Below are 22,003 nucleotides of genomic sequence, written 5' to 3' on the forward strand. Positions count from 1 at the left end.
CCCCGGAAGCGGAAGCGGCTGCGGTGGTGATTTCGTTCCCGGAAGCGGCGGTGGCTGAAGTTGCAAGTCCCGGCTTTGGCCTGAGCGAGCGCGGAGTGGGGGCGAGCTCCGGCGGCGGAGGAGAATGAGGCGCGGGGGCCCCGCCGAGCCCGATTTCAGCCTGGGAGCGGTCCCGGCAGCGCGGCGCGTCTGAGCAAGTGAGAGAGACACACGCGGGGAGGCGCGTGGAGCTGCTGGGAGGGGGGCGACGCGGGGGGTCTTCCTGCTGCTGGGGAGCCCCCGGCCCCTCCCCCGCGCCTGTCACTGGAGGAGGGAGGCTCCGGCTCTCCCGCTCCCCCCCCCCCCCCCCCCCGGGGCTGTTGGGTGCCTGGTGGTGGGCGGGCGCCTGCCGAGACCCGCCGATCGGAGCCCAGCGAGGCTCCCCCGCGCGGACCCAGCACCACCCCTCCCCCGGGCTCCGCTGGTGACTCGGTCGGGGCCGCCGTGGCTGAGCCGCGCTGGGTCGGTAGCTGAGGCTTCGCAGCCCCTGTGCGGCGGGGCCGGGCCGGGCCAGTGTCTCGGCCGCAGGGCAGTTCGGTCCCCGTTCCGCTCCCGCCCACGTGAGGCTCGGTCGGGATCCTTCTCCTGGGCCAGAAGGATGCGGAGTCACCAGATAACTCCGCTCTCCCTGCCTCTGTGCGCCGACTGGAGCGTCACCCCGGGGAAACCCGCAAGAGACCGGGAGGAAGCGTGTAGACAGAGCGTGTGTGTGTGAGAGGGGGGCACGGCAGGAGAGAGGAGGAAAAGCAGCGGGACACAAGGTGCTTTTCCCGGATGTATGAAATCTATCTATCGATCGATCTATTATTAAGGAAAGATTGAGAAATTGATCAAAAGTCAGATGTGTAGGTCAGTTTAGTTGACACCCTATTTCACTAAATAGTTGGGTAATTACTGATTTGTGCTGCATTTATACTTTAAATATTCTTAAGTTATTTCTTTTCACTTATGTTTTAAGGTAGCCGATTTCACAAGATCCTGACATTTATTGTACGGCTTAATTTTAATAAACTATCCAACGCATACACTACTTACTATACCAGTGGTTCCCAAACTTGTTCTGCTGCTTGTGCAGGGGAAGCCCCTGGCGGGCTGTGCCGGTTTGTTTACCTGCTGCGTCCGCAGGTTCGGCCGATTGCGGCTCCCAGTGGCCATGGTTCGCTGCTCCAGGCCAACGGGAGCTGTTGGAAGCGGTGGCCAGTGGGTCCCTCAGCCCATGCTGCTTGCAGCAGCTCCTGTTTCCCTGCACAAGCGGTGGAACAAGTTTGGGAACCACTGGACTATATAAATTTTATGGTATGTAATTTGTTCAAAGCTTCAGATGTATTGGAGTTTTCTCCCCCTCAGTAAAACAAAATAGTATTTATATGTTTGAGAACTTCTGGCATAAAAGAATTGAGGTTGATGGACAGAGCAGTAGAGTGTTAAGAAACTAATTTGCAGCAGGGAAGTAAGTAGATCTAATTTGGCTTTTTGACTTTCTTGCAGGTACCCAATATCTCAGACATATTTTCTATTTGCGTTACTAAACTCTTAGACATTACTACTTCTAGCCAAGAACAGTTGGCTTCAGGAAACTCATAACATATTCACAAAGATATTGTTTTGAAGACTCATTAAGGATTATTGATTTTGAGGTCTGCATGTCAGTCAGCTGAGATTTCCATAACAAAAAAGTGAATTTTAGATACTTGTTTTATTGTTCCTGTTACCCCAGGCTCTGTTTTGGCCAATGTAATAGAATGTGTGTGTTGTGTAAAAATTTCAAATATTAAATTGTTTTAAGAATTTTTTGGTAAAGTAAGATGTTTAACTCTTGTCATAGTTTTCCAAGAGAAACAATGTACTATTACAGGGATCAGCAACCTTTGGCACGTGGCCCACCAGGGTAAGACCCCTGGCGGGCCAGGCTAGTTTGTTTACCTGCCACATCTGCAGGTTCACTGCTCCAGGCCCATGGGGGCTGCGGGAAGCGGCGCAGGGTGAGGAATGTGCTGGCCACCGCTTCCCGCAACCCCCATTGGCCTGGAGTGGTGAACCGTGGCCAGTGGGAGCCACGATCGGCCAAACCTGTGGATGCAAAAGGTAAACAAACCAGCCCGGCCCTCCGGGGCTTACTCTGGCGGGCCATGTGCCAAAGGTTGCTGATCCCTGTACTATTACTTGAAATATTGTGGGCCATGACTTCTCTCTTTAACTAAAATAACTTGGATTTTTTTGGCCATGACAAGCAACCACTTTTAGTATGGTTATTAAGGGATAATATTTTATCCAGGAGTGGGAAGGATGCAGGTGTAGACCATATAATTCAGTTTCTTATCCACTGGCCCAGGAGTCTGGAGTTGTCGTCTTAGCTCTTCCAGTAACCCATTTGGTGACTCTTGGACAAGTCACCTTATTCCTCTGTATCCTTGCTTTTACATCTGTAAAATGAAGACAATACTTACCTTCCTTCATAGGGCACTCAGATTTACAAATGGAAAACACTGTAAAAGGATAATGTCTTGTAGGTAGTTGTACTTAAAGAAAATTTTGACTATTTATCATATTTGGGGAAAGGAGGAAATATTGGTTAGCTGAAATTTAATATTTGAAAGGGAATGTTAGAGTCTGGAAGACCATGAAGGAAATAACTGTTTGGCTCCATCATTACTCCTAGGGGAAGTCTGTGCTAAAAATTTAAAAATTCTGTGTATGGTATTTTAAAATTCTTCATATTTTATTTATCAAAATAACACAGTATAATCACACCAGTTTCAATTATTCTTGGTCATTTATTTCAAAATACCTGTCAGCAAGTATCTCTAACAAAACAGAAGACAAAAAAAATTGAGGAAATGATTTTTGACAGATTCCTTATTCATATAAATATAGAACGTTGAGTAATTAATTTAAACTACAATACAAAACTGTATTTTGTGCCCCCTGAGAAACAGTGCAAAGGCTTGGGGAAGTTGGGGGTAACAGAGGGGCTGAGGGACAGGGAAGCAGCCTGGGGATGAACCTGGGGGATTGTTGGATGTGGATGGGAGAAATATGGAATAGATTTTTGGAGGGCAGGGAGGGATTGTTAGCGAGCCTCTCCCATGGAGACCCTGGCGCACCCCTAGCCTTTCCCATTCAGTCAGGTACATCTGCCCCCATGTGTCCCTGCACCTCCTTCCCCCCGTCTCCTTCAACCCCTACTCTGACACCCACTCACCCTACTCCCATGTGGTTCTGTACCCCCACCCCCATTCTCATGTGTCCTTGTGCCCCCTCCCCGCTCTCACCATGTGTCCCTACCCCCTCTTAGCCAGCTCCTTCCCAATCCCCATGTATCTCTGCACCCCCTCCCCCATCGTGACTCTGCACCCCATATTCTTCATAGAGATGATATTATGATATGATTAGGACATAATTTTGATGTATTTTATTCAAGATAGGTCATGTGAGAGGTTATGATTTACTGAATATGATTATCCTATTTGTATGCATATATCATTTTTGTATCCGACTTTAGGAATCTAGACTATCCATATTACAAATGTGTTTACACATGGAGAATGGCCACTAGGCAAAAAACTGTCAGTTTAGATGGCTAGTTGGGAAGGGCCCATTCAGGTTAATGAGCCATTAGGAGAAAACAATAGGCCTTAAAATAAGCTTATCTCCCCCTGAGGGCCTTACTGAGGACCCTACAAACAGCCTCAGAGTTATTGGTGCTGTGACCGTACAGGGACATGTGATCAGGTGACCTGGTGCTGGACTCCATCTTGGGATATCAGTGTTTTTCCACTGATTGGCGTGGGAACCAAGCTTTGAGACAAAGTGTTCCCATGGTATGCAAAAGCTGTTTAAGGCAGAGGAGTGACATCATCATGGTTCTTCACTGACTCCCCACCCAAAGAGACTCTTGGAAACACCTATGGAACAGAGAGACTGAACTGGGGGGAAGTGCTGGATCCAGGCTAAAGGGATTTTTAGCCTGTGAATGGAACATCTGGGGATTTTAAACTGTAAATTAGTGCAGCTTTCCTTTAAGAATCTGCAGCCTGCTGGTATCTTCGCTTAGGGTGAGGATCTGCTATTCATATATAATCTCTTTAGTATATTAAGCTTAGTTTCCATGTTTTGTTTATTTTCTAGGTAATCTACTTTGATATGTTTGCTATCCCTTATGATCACTTAAAATCTATTTTTTATAGTTAATAAACTTGTTTTTGCTTTGTCTAAAAGCTAGTGTGTGGGGGTCATAACTCAGGGCAGAAAGCTGCTCTATATTTCCTCTCCACATTGAGGGAGGGGTTGAATGTCATGAGATTATGCTGTACAGTTCTCTGTGCAGCGCAAGATGGTATAATTTTGGGTTTACATGACAGAGGGGGGTGTGCGTGCCCGAGTACCTGAGAAGTTCCTAAGCTAGAGCCTTCCCATGCAGAACTGATCACAGCGTCTGCATGTAACTGTAGCTGGGTGTGTCTCTATCTGTATGTGTGCTGGTGAAAGTGCAGGCTGGAGCTTGGGAGAAGGCTTGGCAGGTAGGTAGATCACAGCAGTAGAGTCCAGGCTTGTGGGTGAGGGGGGCTGAGTGGTACCAGTTCCAGGTGGCACCCAAAGGGGGAACCCATCACACCCATGTGTCCCTGTGCCCCCACTCAGCCACCCCCTTTCCCCATGTGGCCCTGCATCCCCCTCCCCCTTGTGTCCCTGTGCCCTCACCCAGCCACCCCCATATGGCCCTGCACGCCCTCTCCCGTTCCCATGTGGCCCTGCACCTCCGTTCCCATTCATCCCCTGCCCCAGTCTGTCCTCCCCCACTAGCCTTCTTAACCCTAATCTGTGACTCCCCCAGCGGCCTCATGTGCCTCACGCTGTCTGCCACCCCCACCCCCTCCATATACCCTGTCTCCTGCCCTGGCCCTCTTCACTTCCCTCTGGCAGCTGGCTAGGGCCCTGGAGCCACTTCTGTGGTCTAGCGACCCCTGGTGGGCAAAAGGCACAACTGCAGCAACTTCTCAACAGAAGTTTATTTTCTGCAGGGAGAGGGGGGGATAAAAAATTGTGTGGCACATGAATTATGCGCATGCACTGTGGCGCAGAATTCCTGCATGAGTATCCACTGAGGGAGGCTTTTGACATGTTGACTGAAAAGATTGAACAGCTGTACAGAAGGATGATTACTTTTAGGTAAAGTATATTTTGCTTTTACTTGCAAAGACTTTAGCTATTAGGTTTTTTTTTGTAAATTTTCCCCATGCAGATAGCCTCATAATTAAAATAATTATCTTCAGAAAATGAGATGGTATCAAGTGTAATTTTCAAGGTTTATTTTGTTTTCATAGACCTTGCTTTGTTTGTCCTTGCCACTATCACCCAAGCCTCTTTTAAAGTATTTTTGTGGGATCCCTGAGTATGATGAAACAGAAATTGAGACTTAAAATCTGAATTGGGCTTTATATCTTCAGGGGTTATATATAATGTAAAGTTTACAAGATAATTATTGCATGGTGTTTTTATTCTACCTGTCACTCAAGTTTTAAGGTGTAATCATCTTCCCCCCTCTCTCAAGATGTAAATAAATGTAAGAATAGTAGAGGGTTTTTAGGACATGTTTTTGCTGTGGGGTGGAATTACTGAGCTTTTTGGAGTGTAATTTAATAGCTGTCCTTTGAATCTTTCAAGGATTCACACTGAATTAATGAGGTTTAGCAGTAATACTAGTGCACTTGCTAGCATTACTTAACATGTATTTAAAACATGCACTCCACCCAGCCTTCCCATGCTCTGAATGTAGGCCAGGCAAAATTGTGATATTTGACAGAGAGAACGTAAAGGCCTGGATGCAGAAAAGTCTCAGGCCTGAGGAGGAATTCATATGTGGCATTCAGTTACTTTAAAACCTCTCAGGAAAACTGCAGCAAGTGTGCTCTTGTTCAACATTGAATTATCTTGGGTCTTAAGACACTTTACTGTAAACTGATTTAAAAACCAGTCTCAGTAAATGTTGATTATGTTTAAGAGAATTTTTTTTAACACTTGATGTACTTCATCTTAATGTTGTTATAGTACTATTTGAAAAGTCATTAAAATATAAACCTAAAAAGAGAGAGAGAAACGGTCTCAATCCTGCGAGATGAGTTTTGCAGGTGTTCAGCATAAATTTCATTAGGCTCTCTCACATGGCAACAAGAAAAGCAAGATTAAATTTGAGGCCGCTCGGCATCTTGTAAGATCAGGCCCATGGACATAGCAGTTTAGTCCAACTCTTAGCTAAAACACTAGCAATTAAAGAAGGCCAACACTAAAGCACTACTTTAAAAAAAATCTTTAAATTTATAGTTGCTTTTACCTCAAAAAATTTGGAATTTGGGGCCAAATCTTTCTTCTTTTCAGAAGGGTAGCCTCGTTGGCTTCAGATGATCTATTAGCATAAGAAAAGTGGGATGTATTTGGCTGCTTTTATATAATATTGTTTGAATGTTTAAATTTCTTTGAACAAGAAACTTTAAACTGACTTTAAATGACCCTTTAAAAGCTACATTGTGAAAGGTAGAGAAGCTCTAAGCCAGGGACTGGCAACCTTTGGCATGCGGCCTGTCAAGGAAAGCCGCTGCTGGGCCGGTTTGTTTACCTGCAGCGAGGTTCGTCCGATCGCAGCTCCCACTGGCCACAGTTTGCCACTCCAAACCAATGGGGACTGCAGGAAGTGGCGGCCAGCACATCCCTCGGCCTGTGCCACAGCCCTCATTGGCCTGAAATGGGGGGTAAGCAAAGTTGTGTCAGCAAATAGAACATTTTGTTCCAAATAGCGTCACAAATGGAAAAAAGTGAGGCAATTATTGCTTAACTGTCAAAGTCCAAAGTCAGCAGGGGGGGCAACTGCCTGCTTTGTGCCATAGCAGGTGATGCTTCTGATTTGTAGGTTTCTCTTTCTCTTTTAATTGAAATCCAGCTTTGCCTGTTTCTTCTTCTGTTGTGCAGATCAGAATAGATTATGTGCTTATATTGCAGTAAGGTGTTTTACAGCTTGATGGCAGTACTGCTCTCTGAAGAAAATGTTGTTTGTAGCTTTCTTTAAAATGATTTTACGTTCATATTAGCTAACAGGTTTAATTTCAATTTTGCTCAGAAATGGAACCTTCATTACCACATGTGCACACTCTTTCAAATTGTTTTGGGGGAGAGAAGGAAAATTAAAAATCCTATGGGACTCTCTTATTTGGACTGTCTGGGTACCAATTTAATTATATCTCTTCCACCTATACTCTTGTGGCGTTAATATTGTGGAGGGTCTGAAACTGTTCTTCTGTCCAATCTCCTTCAGGCTTCTGAGATAACTGCCTCTGTGGATATGGGGAAGGCGGTGGGCGTGATATACTTTGACTTTAGCAAAGCTTTTGATACGGTCTCCCACAGTATTCTTGCCAGCAAGATAAGGAAGTATGGATTGGATGAATGGATTATAAGGTGGCTAGAAAGCTGGCTAGATCGTCGGGCTCAACGGGTAGTGATCAACGGCTTGATATCCAGTTGACAGTCGGTATCAAGTGGAGTGCTCCAGGCGTTGGTCCTGGGGCCGGTTTTGTTCAAGATCTTCATTAATGATCTGGATGATGGGATGGGTTGCACCCTCAGCAAGTTTGCGGATGACACTAAGATGTGGGGAGAGGTAGATACGCTGGAGGGTAAGGATAGGGTCCAGAGTGACCTAGACAAATTGGAGGATTGGGCCAAAAGAGATCTGATGAGGTTCAACAAGGACAAGTGCGGAGTCCTGCATGTAGGATGGAAGAATCTCATGCACTGCTACAGACTAGGGACTGAGTGGCTAAGCAGCAGTTCTGTAGAAAAGGACCTGGGGATTACAGTGGACAAGAAGCTGGATATGAGTCAACGGTGTGCCTTGTTGCCAAGAAAGCTAACGGCATATTGGGCTGCATTAGTAGGAACATTGCCAGCAGATTCACAGAAGTGATTATTCCCCTCTATTGGGCAATGGTGAGGCCACATCTGGAGTATTGCGTCCAGTTTTGGGCGTCCCACTACAGATAGGATGTGGACAAATTGGAGAGAGTCCAGCGGAGGGCAACTAAAATGATTAGGGGGCTGGAGCACATGGCTTATGAGGAGAGGCTGAGGGAACAGGGCTTATTTCGTCTGCAGAAGGGGGGGGGGGAATTTAATAGCACCTTCAACTACCTGAAGGGAGGTTCCAAAGAGGATGGAACTAAGCTGTTCTCAATGGTGGCAGATGACAGAAGAAGGGATAGCTCAGTGGTTTGAGCATTGGCCTGCTAAACCCAAAGTTGTGAGTTCAATCCTTGAGGGGGCCATTTAGGGATCTGGGGCAAAAATTGGGGATTGGTCCTGCTTTGAGCAGGAGGTTGTACTATATGACCTCCTGAGGTCCCTTCCAACCCTGATATTCTATGATAAGAAGGCACAATGATCTCAAGTTGCAGTGGGGAAGGTCTAGCTTGGATATTAGGAAAAACTATTTCACTAGTAGAGTGGTGAAGCACTGGAATGGGTTACCTAGGGAAGTGGTGGAATCTCCAACCTAAGAGATTTTTAACCCCAGTTTGACAAAGCCCTGGCTGGGATGATTTAGTTGGTGTTGGCCCTGCTTCGAGCAGGGGGTTGCACTAGATGACCTCCTGAGGTCTCTTCCAACCCTAATCTTCTATGATTCTGACTGACTGTAAATCTGAGCACCAATAATAGGATATGTGATGGAACCAGTTACGTTTCAGAGAATTCTGATGAAGAATACTGTGCATTCAACTGGCCGTAAATGCAGGGTGAATTTGATTTAAATCCTGATTTAAATAACTGGTCAGGAAGCCTCAATTTAATAATGGATTTCTACATAAAAATGCATTCTTGTTGGTTGTTATAACCTTAATACATAGTCTTCACAACTCAAAGATAGATGTAGGTTTCATTTTTAAAGTGATTTATTTTGAAAACTTTTCAGATTAGTTTTACGGCTATATCAGAAAATGAATGATGGTTTGGTTATTTCATTTACCAAAGGTAATTGAAGTAGGTAGTTCACCTCCCAATGACTTCATAAATATCTCCAATTCAACAGGTTAATTAATATTTGGAGGATTTTCTTGCCATGTTGTATTAGGAGGAGAACATCACTAGACAGACATTTAAATTTTTATTTAACTAAAATGACAACATTATGTATTCTGGAAAGGAAGAAAATATTCTTTCTACACCAATAGAAGAAGGTACTGCTGTTAAAAGTGAGATTATCACTTCAACAGTCCCTGAATCCAAGTGCTTAAGTGACTTCCACCAGTTCACTGGTGTGACTTTCTTTAAAACATCAGCAAACATATATTTCTTGAATGGTTCTTATTCCCAAACTGGGTCTCTCTTACGGCCTGCTGCCATTATAGGTTTTCCCTTCTAGTGAGAGTGGTATGGTAGATCTCAAATCAATGAAGGCTACACTCAGAACTCAAGACTTCCACTGCCTGTCCCTCCCTTCTCACATTTATCTCCAGACTTCTTCTCTTTGTCCAGATCTATTCTGCCCCCAACAATCTTCTATTCATTGAACTTTTTGAAGCTTTGCACTTTTAGAGAGAGGTAAGGGATTGACTCTGTGTACACAAATTTGCAGAGGGACAATAAGGTTGTGGTCTTTTATTTCTCACCTCTATTTATTTATTTTATTTAAAAACATTTTTGCTGTTAACAAGCATGTTATTTCTGGAGACATAAATCCACAGTTTGAGAACTGCAAAACTAAGCATCTCTGATGGTATCTTCTAGACTGAGCCCCATTGGGTAGATAGAAAGATTAACCTAAATCTATACAGAAGCCCCTGGAACCCCATAAAATTGGGTCCCTAATCCATGAACTATTAAAACTCACTCACAAAACTTTTCTTAAACATTACATGAATATATTGTCTCATATTATAGAATTAGAATTTATAATCTCTATTCCATGATAAAATATCTTTGAGCTATAATGTATAGGCTTTTTCCTCAAAAAGCATTTTATCAAAAAATCCAATTTAAATTAAAAAAAATTATTATTATTTTAAAATAATTGATTTCTATCCCCCCCGCCACAATGTTGATGACCAGATACTCAAGGACACAGATAGGTATAATATCCTATCAAGTAGCTGATTGTGAAAAAGAGATGGATTTATGGTTGTACAGTTTTTTTTTTCTCCCCTCCTTATTGTCAGATTAAGCGAAAGTACTGTTTGCTTAAAGTATTGTTTTTTCAGGTCTGTAAAATTTTAGCTACATCACAAACCTGATTTAATGAAATTAAATTCTTAAAGTATTCTTTTTTGACTCTTAGTTGGAGGAGCCAGGCTAGCTTTTCTTTGCAACGGCAATTATACACTTTGATACAAAAGTTTTATGCAACTTAAGTAACAGCATACAGAAGAAGCTCCCAGACTGGTATACGCAGCACTTTGAGGGGTCTGCAAAGCTTCTTCCATCACAATAAGAAGGCACGCACAATTAAAACAAGAAGGATGCCTGCCATCCTGTGAAATTTCACTTGTGAATGTCAGTCTTCAGGTAGTGAAGTGTGGTGTCTGATGTAGTTTAGTCAAGCGTTCTTATGACTTCCAGAAGTTCTTTAGATTTGCTTTATGTTGTGACAGTTCCGCTTTGTGTTTTTTCTGATGAAGTTAATAATGGTAACCTCATGCACTGGATCACAGGTATTTCCCTCACCAGTGAATGACTTATATCAGAAAGGTCTTTGGGGTCCCTTTCCTTCTTATTTGAAGGGCAATCATTTGTCTTTTTCCTCACAGAGTAAAAGCACTGCCTTTCTGCCATGCCATAGTCACCTGCTTTGTCATTATCCTTGCAGTTCTTGGCACTTGAATACCAAACCATGGGTATTTTCAGTCAGGTCCTTCAGGCAGTGTGCTTAACATTTTTTTCTGTGCCTACTCTTGTGGTTCTGTTGTTTCTTGTATTGTGATTCAGTGGCGGTGCAGAAATTGAAATCTGTTAGTCTCTTTTTCAGTGAGTGTTTAGTGTGAAATCCATAAGCAAATTTGCAGATGAACTCAGGCTAGAAATAAGAATAAACACACATGGAAAAAAGAATAAAACTAGAGTGGTCTAGAGAGAGAAATGCAGTGAATGCTGATATATCTAAGGACGATATCCTGTCCAAAAGCCAAGATTGTCTAGTGCATGAGCCTCGGGTTGGAGCTAGCATGTTTTCTTGCTGATGTATGATCACCCTTGCAGCATAACAGGGTCCCATCTGGAGCTGACAGTCACTCAGACTGACTTTCTTAGATGTCTTTAGTAATTAGTTAAGGACTCTTTAGGGGTTAATTCCACTTCTCATGATTACTATAACTCTTCTAGTTGACATCTGTCTCCATGCATATAGTGGGCTATGTTCCGGATCTGGTTTATATATTGGGATCAGTAGTTGGAGGGACAGAGTTTACTCCCATGTCATGGACTGACCACTATGTCCCTCATTTTGATCTCTAGGTGTACTTTTTCTCATTGGAGCATGAACTTGCTTTGGCATCCTGAACCAGTATTGTTTCCACTGATCACAAGGAGGTACAAACAACTGACTGTTCTTTCAGTAGCCTGGTAGGACATTAAAACCACCTGATGTCATCACCGTGGATGATGATATAAGTACTCCTAAATACCTTTCCCACTTGATGACCTGTAACAAATGAAACAGGAGGAAATATGGCTAGAAAGCTGGTAGCAGAAATCTTAAACTGAATCTGACTAACTGTGGCATTAAGCAGCATAGGTACATAATGGGTGGGTGGTGGGGACAAGTGTTAGGCATCCATCACAATTGTGCCTTTTCATCTGGTCATCTTAATCCAGCTATAATACTTTTTCAGGTAACTAAGGGCTATAGCTGCAGCCAGGCATTTGCAAGGGATTGGGGAAGTTGGTCTGTGAGAATATTTCTGTATAAATCGTTAAAGAATGAAGACGCTTGTCACAGGCATGGAAGTAAGAGTGATATCTTTTTTTATCTCTGGATCCTAGAGCTAATGCCCAAGAAGCAATTTTGCAAACTGATCAAATCACCATCTGTGCCCATGCTTGCTTCTGCAATTTGGGTGGGAATAAAGTTGTTGTCAGCCACAGTATTTGAGGGGATTATTAGTACTAAGTAGTATTCAAATGAAAACAAAAGAGAATTCTCCTAGGAGTTGCAAAGCCTATTTTACTCTTCTCACTGATTATCAGAGATCCTAGTTTTCCATGATAAAAAACCAAAAATTCTACGACTTAAAAAAAACCCCATAAAAATCCACGTTTTTCCGGGATTAAAATGAAATGCTGAACTTTAGTTTTCCTAGTCACAATATATATAGATCCGTTGAACACAGTCTTTTACTGAGATACAGTGGAACTCTGCTTATATGATCTAATTGGCACCGGGGCCAGATGAGATAATCAAAAATTTGGATAATCTGGCGAATGGGCAAAGAACTTCAGCCCAAGGCAGTGGAGCTCCCCCACTGTCGGCTGAAGCCTGAGACCTGCTGCCTGGGGCTCAGAGCCCTGGTTCAGTTAATACGGATAACGGAGGCTCAGATAAACAGGGTTCCGCTGTAGCTAATGTATGTTTTTATTTTTTCACAAAACTAAAGATTCTGTATAAAAACACGAATTCCATGGTTTTCGATGGCAAATGAATTTCTAGAAGCCCCTGCTGATTATCACAGTTGAACTTTGGGAAGTGATTAAAGTGATCTAGTTATATAAAAGATTAAATAAACAGTAGTTTGTTGTTACCTTCTGTTTATGCAATGGTTTACTAATAATCTTCAGGAATATGAATGCTTGCTTGACTGTTTTCCATGTTTGATATTTATGTACATATGTTTGGGTTTTTTGCAGGATACATATGGAGTAAAAGATCACTCACTACTGCAATGGAAAAGTCATGGATGCTTTGGTCCTTTGTTGAAAGGTGGCTACTGGCTTTGGCATCATGGTCTTGGGGTCTCTGCCGTATTTCTCTTTTACCTTTGATAGTAACTTTTCATTTATATGGCGGCATTACTTTACTTATGTTAATATTTGTATCAATAGCAGGTATACTATATAAATTCCAGGATGTACTGCTTTACTTCCCAGAACAGCCCTCTTCTTCACGCCTTTATGTTCCTATGCCTACCGGTATACCACATGAAAACATCTTCATCAAAACCAAAGATGGAGTTCTTCTCAATCTTATTCTGTTGAGATACACTGGGGACAATGCAGTGTATTCTCCTACTATCATTTATTTTCATGGAAATGCAGGCAACATTGGTCACAGGTTACCAAATGCTTTGCTGATGTTGGTAAACCTGAAAGTAAACTTGCTGCTGGTTGATTATAGAGGTTATGGAAAAAGCGAAGGAGAAGCAAGTGAAGAAGGTCTATACTTAGATTCTGAGGCTGTGCTAGACTACGTGATGACTAGGTCTGACCTTGATAAAACAAAAATCTTTCTCTTTGGCCGTTCCTTGGGGGGAGCAGTGGCTGTTCATTTAGCTTCTGAAAATTCCCATAGGATTTCTGCCATAATGGTGGAGAACACATTTCTTAGCATTCCACATATGGCCAGCACTTTGTTTTCTTTCTTCCCAATGAGGTATCTTCCTTTGTGGTGCTACAAAAATCAATACCTGTCCTACAGAAAAATCTCTCAGTGCAGAATGCCTTCTCTCTTCATCTCTGGGCTATCTGACCAGTTAATTCCGCCAGTTATGATGAAGCAGCTTTATGAATTATCCCCATCTCGGACAAAGAGATTGGCCATATTTCCAGAGGGAACACATAATGACACTTGGCAGTGTCAAGGTTATTTCACTGCACTTGAACAGTTCATCAAAGAAGTAATAAAGAGTCACTCCCCTGAAGAAATGGCAAAAACATCATCTAACGTAACAATAATATAATTGATATTCCCTTTTTTCTGATAAAACTGCACTGTACCTTGATTTGTGAAAAATTGTAAAAGAATGTCAATTTTTAAATGTATATTATGTCTGTACTTGCCTAAAGAGTGAAATTAAACTTGGAAAGGTCTAATACTTTATTATGATGATCCAGATAGTGTTTATATTTTGCAACATTGTAAATGAATGAACAGTTCTACAGGTCTTTCCCATACACTTTTTGGATATGTTTATTCTTCCACTTGTTCAGTATATACAATGAAGGCTATTACAAACTTCTCGTGACTACATTATTACAATTTACATTAGTTTAAGATGACAGAAGGCTCTTCAGTATTCTCTGCTGTATGTATCAGCTATTTGGCCAATCATGATTAGCAAAATATGTTCCATAACAATATTTCTCTTCTAGGATTTAGTTTAAGTATACCATGCATGATAGTGTTTTATTCCTTGAATTTATGTGTTATGCAAGATATGCTAAGTAATGTAAATAGCATTAATGGCAACGTATACCTATGGGTATACGATCCTGATTATTTTTATGGTTATATATGTTCTATTACGAATTGAAGGTTAAGAGGAAAACCCAATTTCCTATATTAATTTCATTTTTTATACTGTAGTAGTGCTCTCAAATTTGAGTGTCCATGCCTAAAGGCCAAGAGATGTTTTTCCTTGTACAGCCTGCTATCTGAGAAGAGAATCAACCTATGAAGAGAGGGAAAAAATGTACCATCCAAATATAACTTCTTCAAAACTATTATTGTTTGTCCACAGCTCTTCAACTTAGCCTTTATTAGTTGTCATTTCTTGTTGGCATCACAATAGAATCATCAGTTTAGGTAGGGTGTCCCATGTTGTGGATCAGAATAGCAGAAAGAGCAACGCTATTTGTTGAAGAGGTGGCAGGTGGGGTGATACAGTTAAACTTACATTTGATTTTAAATTTGATTAAATTAAACAGGCCTGTACTCCCTCTACATACACTTCTAAAACAAGTAGTCTGTTTAAACATTAGAGTTTGATTTGTACGGTTTCTATGATCGGGATAAGAAAGCCACATAAACATTTAGACTTAGCAGATTTAGGATTTGTTAAGTTCTAGAGAATATAGATCATCTTGTTTTAACTCTTTTAACCTTCTGTTTGCAGATTTTTTTATTTAAATTTTATTGTATAGTGTGGAGACTGACTGTAAGTACCATCAACAAAAATGTGAATTTCTTCCAGTCACATTAAGAGTTAATGGTGACCACTTTCGTGTGGACAGTGTTGAATAATAAGATAAGAGCCTGATTGACTGTCCTTCTAGAATGAGGATCCTTGCTTGAGCAACTATACCAAAGCTGTCTGTCATCAGCACGGTTAACATGACAAGGTATATTCTATATTTGTACTAGGTTTAATTACTCATTTGCTCCAGATGATACGCAGTTTGCCTATTCAACAAATAGCTTTTTTTACCAGACTAAGGATATCTGTGAAAAAAGGTTTTCCATACAAAAATGTGTACCATTGCTGTTTCAGGCTGAATTCTATTCAGCCTTTCTGCTATTACTGTTAAGCCCTAATTCAGGAAAGCACTTCAGCACATGCTTAAATCCATTCCTGTTTCGGAGTGGCGCTTAAGCACATGCTCAGGGTCCGTTAGCGTCAGTGAACAAAGCTGTATTCCTGAACTAGTGCCTCAGCGACTACTTTATTTTATGGGAGTACAGGTATTACACATGGATATGTATCAGAGTAGCAGCCATGTTAGTCTGTATTCGCAAAAAGAACAGGAGGACTTGTGGCACCTTAGAGACTAACCAATTTATTTGAGCATAAGTTTACGTGAGCTACAACTCACTTCATCGGATGCATTCATTATCAACAAATTAAATATGGACATGGGGGTGAAATATCTCAACTAGAGAAAATAGTTTTCAACAGTGGTTATTCTTTTTTCTGAATAAAGACATCCTATATTGCTGCCGTCTTGGTGATAAGTATTTTTTTTTTAATACTGCAGCCATAAGTCCTTTAAAATAACTGCAGTCAGCATTAGAACTGCCTAGTGTTATAAACTCTCCTTAGCTGTAGTTTGTCTGACTTCCTTGTCTCTTCTAATTATTTCAGTGTTGTGTGGTATGTTTCTTTTCCTGTGTGATGTAGAAGTGGCAACCTTCTTAACGGCTAAAAGGATTTAATGGATCATAATGTTCATTTACTTGGTATAGTCCTATCAGATCATGTATATTTTTCACAAATTTTGCTCTTGTGTTGTGCTATTTCAGCTACATCGCAGATTTGGAACTGACTAAATTCCTACAGAAAATAGAATAAATTATATCTGAGTAAGTGGGACAAATATTGCTGTTCTGAAAGAAAAAACTTTTAATTGTAGCAGCCACTCATGCAGATTAGTGGTTGACGGTTGTAAATTCAGTCCAGTAAATAGCTGCTTCAAAAGTTGTCATGTCTTGCAATTATTAAATTATGCCCAATATAAAATATGGATTTCCAAAGCAAAAGCTGAACATAAATGTGTATTTTTAGTGTAAACTCTAACGCCATAAAGGGCTCTTTATGCACTTGTATCATCTGAGTAGGCAATGTTGAATTGGGGCCCATAGTTGCAAAGGCAACTGGTCGGGGGAGGAAAGGGGGAGGAAATCATGACAAACTAGAACTGTTTAGCAATGCACTCTTGATCACCAAACCATGTTTTCACCATAGTGACTGTGGGATTTCAAGTCATATATCTGAAAACCTGCACATTGTGATGAATATTTATCCCAGGGATGAGGTGTCTATATCCATAGGATTTATTAAACTGAATACTGACCCCTCAACCACATACGCATGTTCAAACTCCTTTCCTGTGCCGTATAGGGATAGGGTCATGTTAAGCAGTATGAATGAGAAACTGAATCTCTAACAGGAGTTTACCCTTTTGCTTTGAAATACCTCTGGGGCAGGTGAGGAGGGAATACTTAACCAAAATTGGTTTAAGTTCTGTTTTCTGTAAATGCCACACTGCTGTCAGTGGGATTATTTATTGGTAACAAAAGTAGAGAATGATTCCTCCTGCCCCCAACCCCGTGAGGGAATCCTTCCCAGTTGGAACATCTGACAAGTCAAGATTTTTGCCTACAGCAATGCACTCATTCTGGCTCCAAATTGTACAGTGGCAAACCGGTGTTTTGCTGTTGAGTCTTTGGTTTGAGAAGCAGCTGTTATGGTTGGGTATTGAGAAGAATCTCTGCCATTTGGTTAAAGTATTACTGCTGTTACATCGTTTGTGTTTGAAAAATAAATAGAAGGGTGATTAGGTCAAGTGCACCTTTTGCCAGCATTCCTGCAAAAAATAACAGTAAGATAAAGTGTTTAACTGTGAACAGTATATATTCTTATTTTGTGTGATTCCCAATCACACATAGGCTTGTTTGTGGAGAAGGGACTAAGTAGTTTGGATCCAGGCTTTACAGAGGGGTCACTCTTGGGTTTAAAGATATAGTAATATACGCTTGAGTAGGAACTGCCTATATATATATAATAGACTTCAAAAGAATTTGGAGTCTCAAAATAGAGTAGCTGTACCAGTAGTGTCCTTGTGATAAATATTCCTCCCCCCCCCCCCCCCCCCCCCGCCGCAAGAGTACTTTCTTTCTCAATGTAATTAGTGGAGACACTTAAAGCTTCCTATTGGCCCATGTTTACATTCCCAGTATCTAGTTCTGAAACTGTGAAAGGCAAAGATATAAGCTGTGCTTTCAAAGCGGGGGGGATGGGGGTGGGAATGACTAATATAGGTGCCCTCATGTCCATTCTCAGGTAAAAATACAGCACAAACATAGTTGGCAATCACCCAGTTGTAAGGGTAGATGCATTTAGACACACACACACTCACTCTCACTCTCCTGGCTAATTAGGAGTGTCACCTTGGATGTTCTTATGGTGACAAATGCAAAAGTGGATAGTTCTCTGACCCTAAAATCCTAGGATTTGACAAGTTTACAAGATTTGACAATTCCAGTTAGCAAAGAGATTCAGATATACCTCCAGTTACATTTCATAAATCACTTTCTTCAAGTGCATTTTTAAAATGATGTGCAAATTTGCAAGAGGCACTTCGCCAAAAATAAAATTAATGCCTCCTGCACAGGACGGGATCAAACTATGATTGGTGTGTCCCGTTTAGAACAATTTATAATGCTGTCCTGTCCGTCTAGTTTACAGTAGAATCATGCAGAAGAGAAAAGCCTATATATCTAAAGCATATTCAGGAGCTAAATAAAGCTGATGTTCTGAATTTAAAATCAGTCATTGAATGTTCAAGGAATGAATTTTCTTTAAATTTTTTTAGTATTCAGTTTAAGTATCCTATAAAGTAATACTTCTATATTTTGTCAACTAAGCATAAATGTTTCAGTATATGTGCTAACCATTGCAGTTTTTACAAACACTTTCATTCGAGTCTGGTTTTTACAATAAAATTGATTTTACAAAACACATTCTATTTTTATGTACTGACGTGCAATAAATTGATACATTAAAAGTGCCATTAATGTCTTGTTCCAGTTTGTGATCTGTCTTCAGAATGAATTTAGGGTTTTTTGGATTGCCTGGTAACTGCTGCTGTTTAACAGGTTAAATATTTAAAATTTTATTTACAGAACAAATCAATGTACATGTAATACAGATTACCCATATTAAATGTTCTGTTACTGCACAGAAATATAATTGACAAGTTGGTTAGTAGATTAATACAAAAAAAAAATTGCAAACATCCATTTCTAGGACCTCTAACCTGGTTTCAGCTTTTCAGAGTGACCGAGTACAGCTCATAACCAGTGACCTTCTGCTACCCTTTTTTTACCTTTACGTCTTTCAGACTTCCTCTTCTCCCCGCCCCCTTATATTTCCTCTTTCAGACTGAAATTGTCTGAATATTTAGTTCCCTAATCTGAATTGAAAACAGGTTGAAAACATCCTGTATAGATTTCAGAATCTCTCAAAAACTTTCACTAGCTCCACTACCTAATCATCCTGAGATACAAATTTGAAACGTGCCAGTGGCATACTTGATTTTATGCAGGCTTCTATAAGCATACTTGGCTTTTGCAATGTGCTTGCAAAACTATATTATGTCATAGGCAAACCCATATTTAACTGCAGAAGACAGTGAAAACTACTGTTGGAGTTTTGTTCATCACCATTACTTAGTAACTGAGGGATTTCTTGCCCTTTTATTTACAGTTGTAAACTCAGTATTACCCTCTCCAGGATCATAAAAGGGGTTATGGTATGTCTTTCACCTTCTTTTGAAACACCTAGAGGACAGAACTTAAAATTCACCATTTGAACTTCCACTCACAAAGAATTTTAATTTGTTTAGTCTTCAGAAAGGAAATTTAAAAGGGAAAATTGCAAGGAAAAGTCATGTGTGGGTTTTTTGTTTGTTTTTAAACCCTATGCAATGCACAGTAGTTCCCTGAATGTTAAGCATATTCCACATGCAAGTAATCCAGGTGCAAGTAGCCACTGCCCAGAAGAGCTCGGCATTAATTTTTGAAAGGTTAATGGTTTACCTACACTTGTCTTAACTATGAAAAATCAATAACCATGTAACTTAAGAAATGCAGTGTAATAGAAGTGGCTGGATTGCATGGAACAAGAATCTGAGCAGAATGAGTTTTTATATATATTTCATATAAATCAGTTCATATATAATAGTTTTCTGTGCCCTGCTTGAGACATCTTTAAAGGGCTTTAATTTTTCAAAGTATGAGTATTCAGTGCTTCCTGAAAAAACAGTTGTGAAATAACCACATTGATCTTTAACTTGTCTCTAGAGTTGAGGTTCCCTTCTCCCCCCCTCCCCAAAATGTTGATTAATGGGAGCAGTTTATCTTTCTCTGAGCTATTTTGTCATGCTGTGCATAAGCTCTGCATATGGTGCAGCATGAGTTTATTTTAGGTGTACATTTTGAAGATTATCTTTTCACTCATAAGGTTTAGGCTTAGCTTTTAAATAAAAGCTTAGGTGCTGGAGCATAATAATAAAGAAACTTAAAAATGGAAAAATATGCATCCGTTTGCATAGACACTTGCAACTGCATTATACACAGAGCCATGGATGTATATTGCCTCTAATCTAAAAAGTGCAGACTCCACCTGCTATCTCAAGGAGGAAGAGACTTCAGGTTTTGTACCCCAATGCAGTGTGCCAACTGGTTTGTAAAATTTGAAAGTGAAAGGTCGTGCCAAGGGCATAGTATTCTGTGTTCTATGAAGACTGCAGCAGCTCAGTGACGGAGCTAGCTGTGTGTAAATGAGACTGACTTGATACTACTAAGATCCTTAGCCATGTGCTCCCCTTGTTACTGGGTATGCAGAGACCCTAACTACTACTGTAGCCCATGAACTCAGACTCCAAGGTCATCAGGTACCATTGTGATCTTCTAGTCTGACCTGTATAACACAGGCCCTAAAACTTGCCCCAAAATAATTCCTAGAGCATATCTAGAGCACCCACTTCCAGCTGAGGAGGGATGGCTTCCTTGTAACTTCACCACCACAACTCATTTTAGCTCAGATGTACAAAGTTTGTTTAGTTGTGTTTTGCATAAGGACGTGGGGAAAGGCAGTAACATTACATTGCTGGGTAACCAAACTATTCAGAATTCTGTAAAAGATGAGCTTTGTCTTTCTCATACTTCCCCAGCTCAAGCAGTGTGACCCTTTTCTAAATTCTTTCTGGTTGCATTCTGGAAAAGGAAGAAATGATTGCTGATGGTGGCTCCAAAATATAAATTGCATTTATTTCTATTTGGTCCTGTTTTACTTTCTGTATGGGGCTTGATCTTTTCTTGTTATACAGTTTGCTTCATAAAACAGTCCTCTGCTTATCATTTTTCTTTCCTGTAGTATTTCCTGTTCTCTTTAAAAGGCAATCTAAAATAACCAGGTTTACAGAGTATTCAATGGAACTGTAGTTGTAAATTACCCATCTATGTAGTTTACATGACTTTTGTGCACTATGGCGTGAAGGCCTGAACTTGCAGTTCTTGCTCAGACAAAATTGCTACTGACATCAGTGTGAATTTTGTGAGAGTGGAAATGTAGACGGTAACTATATGAAAAAGATAAACCATGCGGGGGGTGGAGGGGAAAGTGGAGTCTGTGGTGGATCATAGAAGAAAAATAACATTACTCAAAATGCAACAGTCAAGGTTCCTTCCCCACTCTGAACTCTAGGGTACAGATGTGGGGACCTGCATGAAAACCCCCTAAGCTTTTTTTTTTACCAGCTTAGGTTAAAACTTCCCCAAGGTACAAACTATTTTTTACCTTTTGCTCTTGGGGTTTATTGCGGCCACCACCAAGCGTCTAACAGATATATAACCGGGAAAGAGCGTGCTTGGAAATGTGTCTCCCCCCCCCCCCCCCAAATCCTCCCCAAACCCTACACCCCGTTTCCTGGGGAAGGCTTGATAAAAATCCTCATCAATTTGCATAGGTGAACACAGACCCAAACCCTTAGATCTTAAGAACAATGAAAAGCAATCAGGTTCTTAAAAGAAGAATTTTAATTGAAGAAAAAAAGTAAAAGAATCACCTCTGTAAAATCAGGATGGTGAATACCTTAGAGGGTAATCAAATTCAAAACATAGAGAATCCCTCTAGGCAAAACCTTAAGTTACAAAAAGGCACAAAAACAGGAATATACCTTCCATTGAGCACAGCTATTTTATCAGCCATTTAAACAAAACAGAATCTAACGCATATCTAGCTAGATTACTTACTAAGTTCTAAGACTCCATTCCTTTTCTGTTCCCGGCAAAAGCATCACACAGACAGAGAGAGCCTTTGTTTCTCTCCCCGCCACCCCCAGCTTTGAAAGTATCTTGTCTCCTCATTGGTCATTTTGGCCAGCGAGGTTATCCTAGCTTCTTAACCCTTTACTGGTGAAAGATTTTTTCCTCTGGCCAGGAGGGATTTTAAAGGTGTTAACCCTTCCCTTTATATTTGTGACAGCAACATAT

At 40.9% G+C, this 22,003-nt stretch overlaps 1 protein-coding gene across 4 annotated transcripts; it reads left to right on the top strand.

Moving 5' to 3' along the window:
• Positions 1 to 8: 8 nt before the first annotated feature.
• ABHD13 (abhydrolase domain containing 13) lies at positions 9 to 16,237 on the top strand. 4 transcript variants are annotated; one of them, XM_084623873.1, is made up of 3 exons: positions 79 to 197; positions 11,533 to 11,607; positions 12,922 to 16,237. In XM_084623873.1, exon 3 carries the CDS (start codon positions 12,957 to 12,959, stop codon positions 13,968 to 13,970), a length of 1,014 nt encoding a protein of 337 aa, XP_084479999.1. In that variant the 5' UTR covers positions 79 to 197; positions 11,533 to 11,607; positions 12,922 to 12,956; the 3' UTR covers positions 13,971 to 16,237. The 4 variants fall into 4 exon arrangements, with proteins under 4 accessions (XP_084479998.1, XP_084479999.1, XP_084480000.1 ...); XM_084623874.1 differs by lacking the exon at positions 79 to 197 and adding an exon at positions 453 to 800; XM_084623872.1 differs by lacking the exon at positions 11,533 to 11,607 and having other exon boundaries at positions 9 to 197.
• Positions 16,238 to 22,003: the final 5,766 nt, after the last annotated feature.

Source organism: Lepidochelys olivacea, assembly GCF_965140295.1.
Source record: "Lepidochelys olivacea isolate rLepOli2 genome assembly, chromosome: 1".
Lineage (NCBI taxonomy): Eukaryota > Metazoa > Chordata > Testudines > Cheloniidae > Lepidochelys > Lepidochelys olivacea.

Excerpts from the sequence above, each read along its gene's own strand:
- ABHD13 (XM_084623872.1), top strand. The coding sequence starts at position 12,957 with ATGGAAAAGTCATGGATGCTTTGGTCCTTTGTTGAAAGGTGGCTACTG.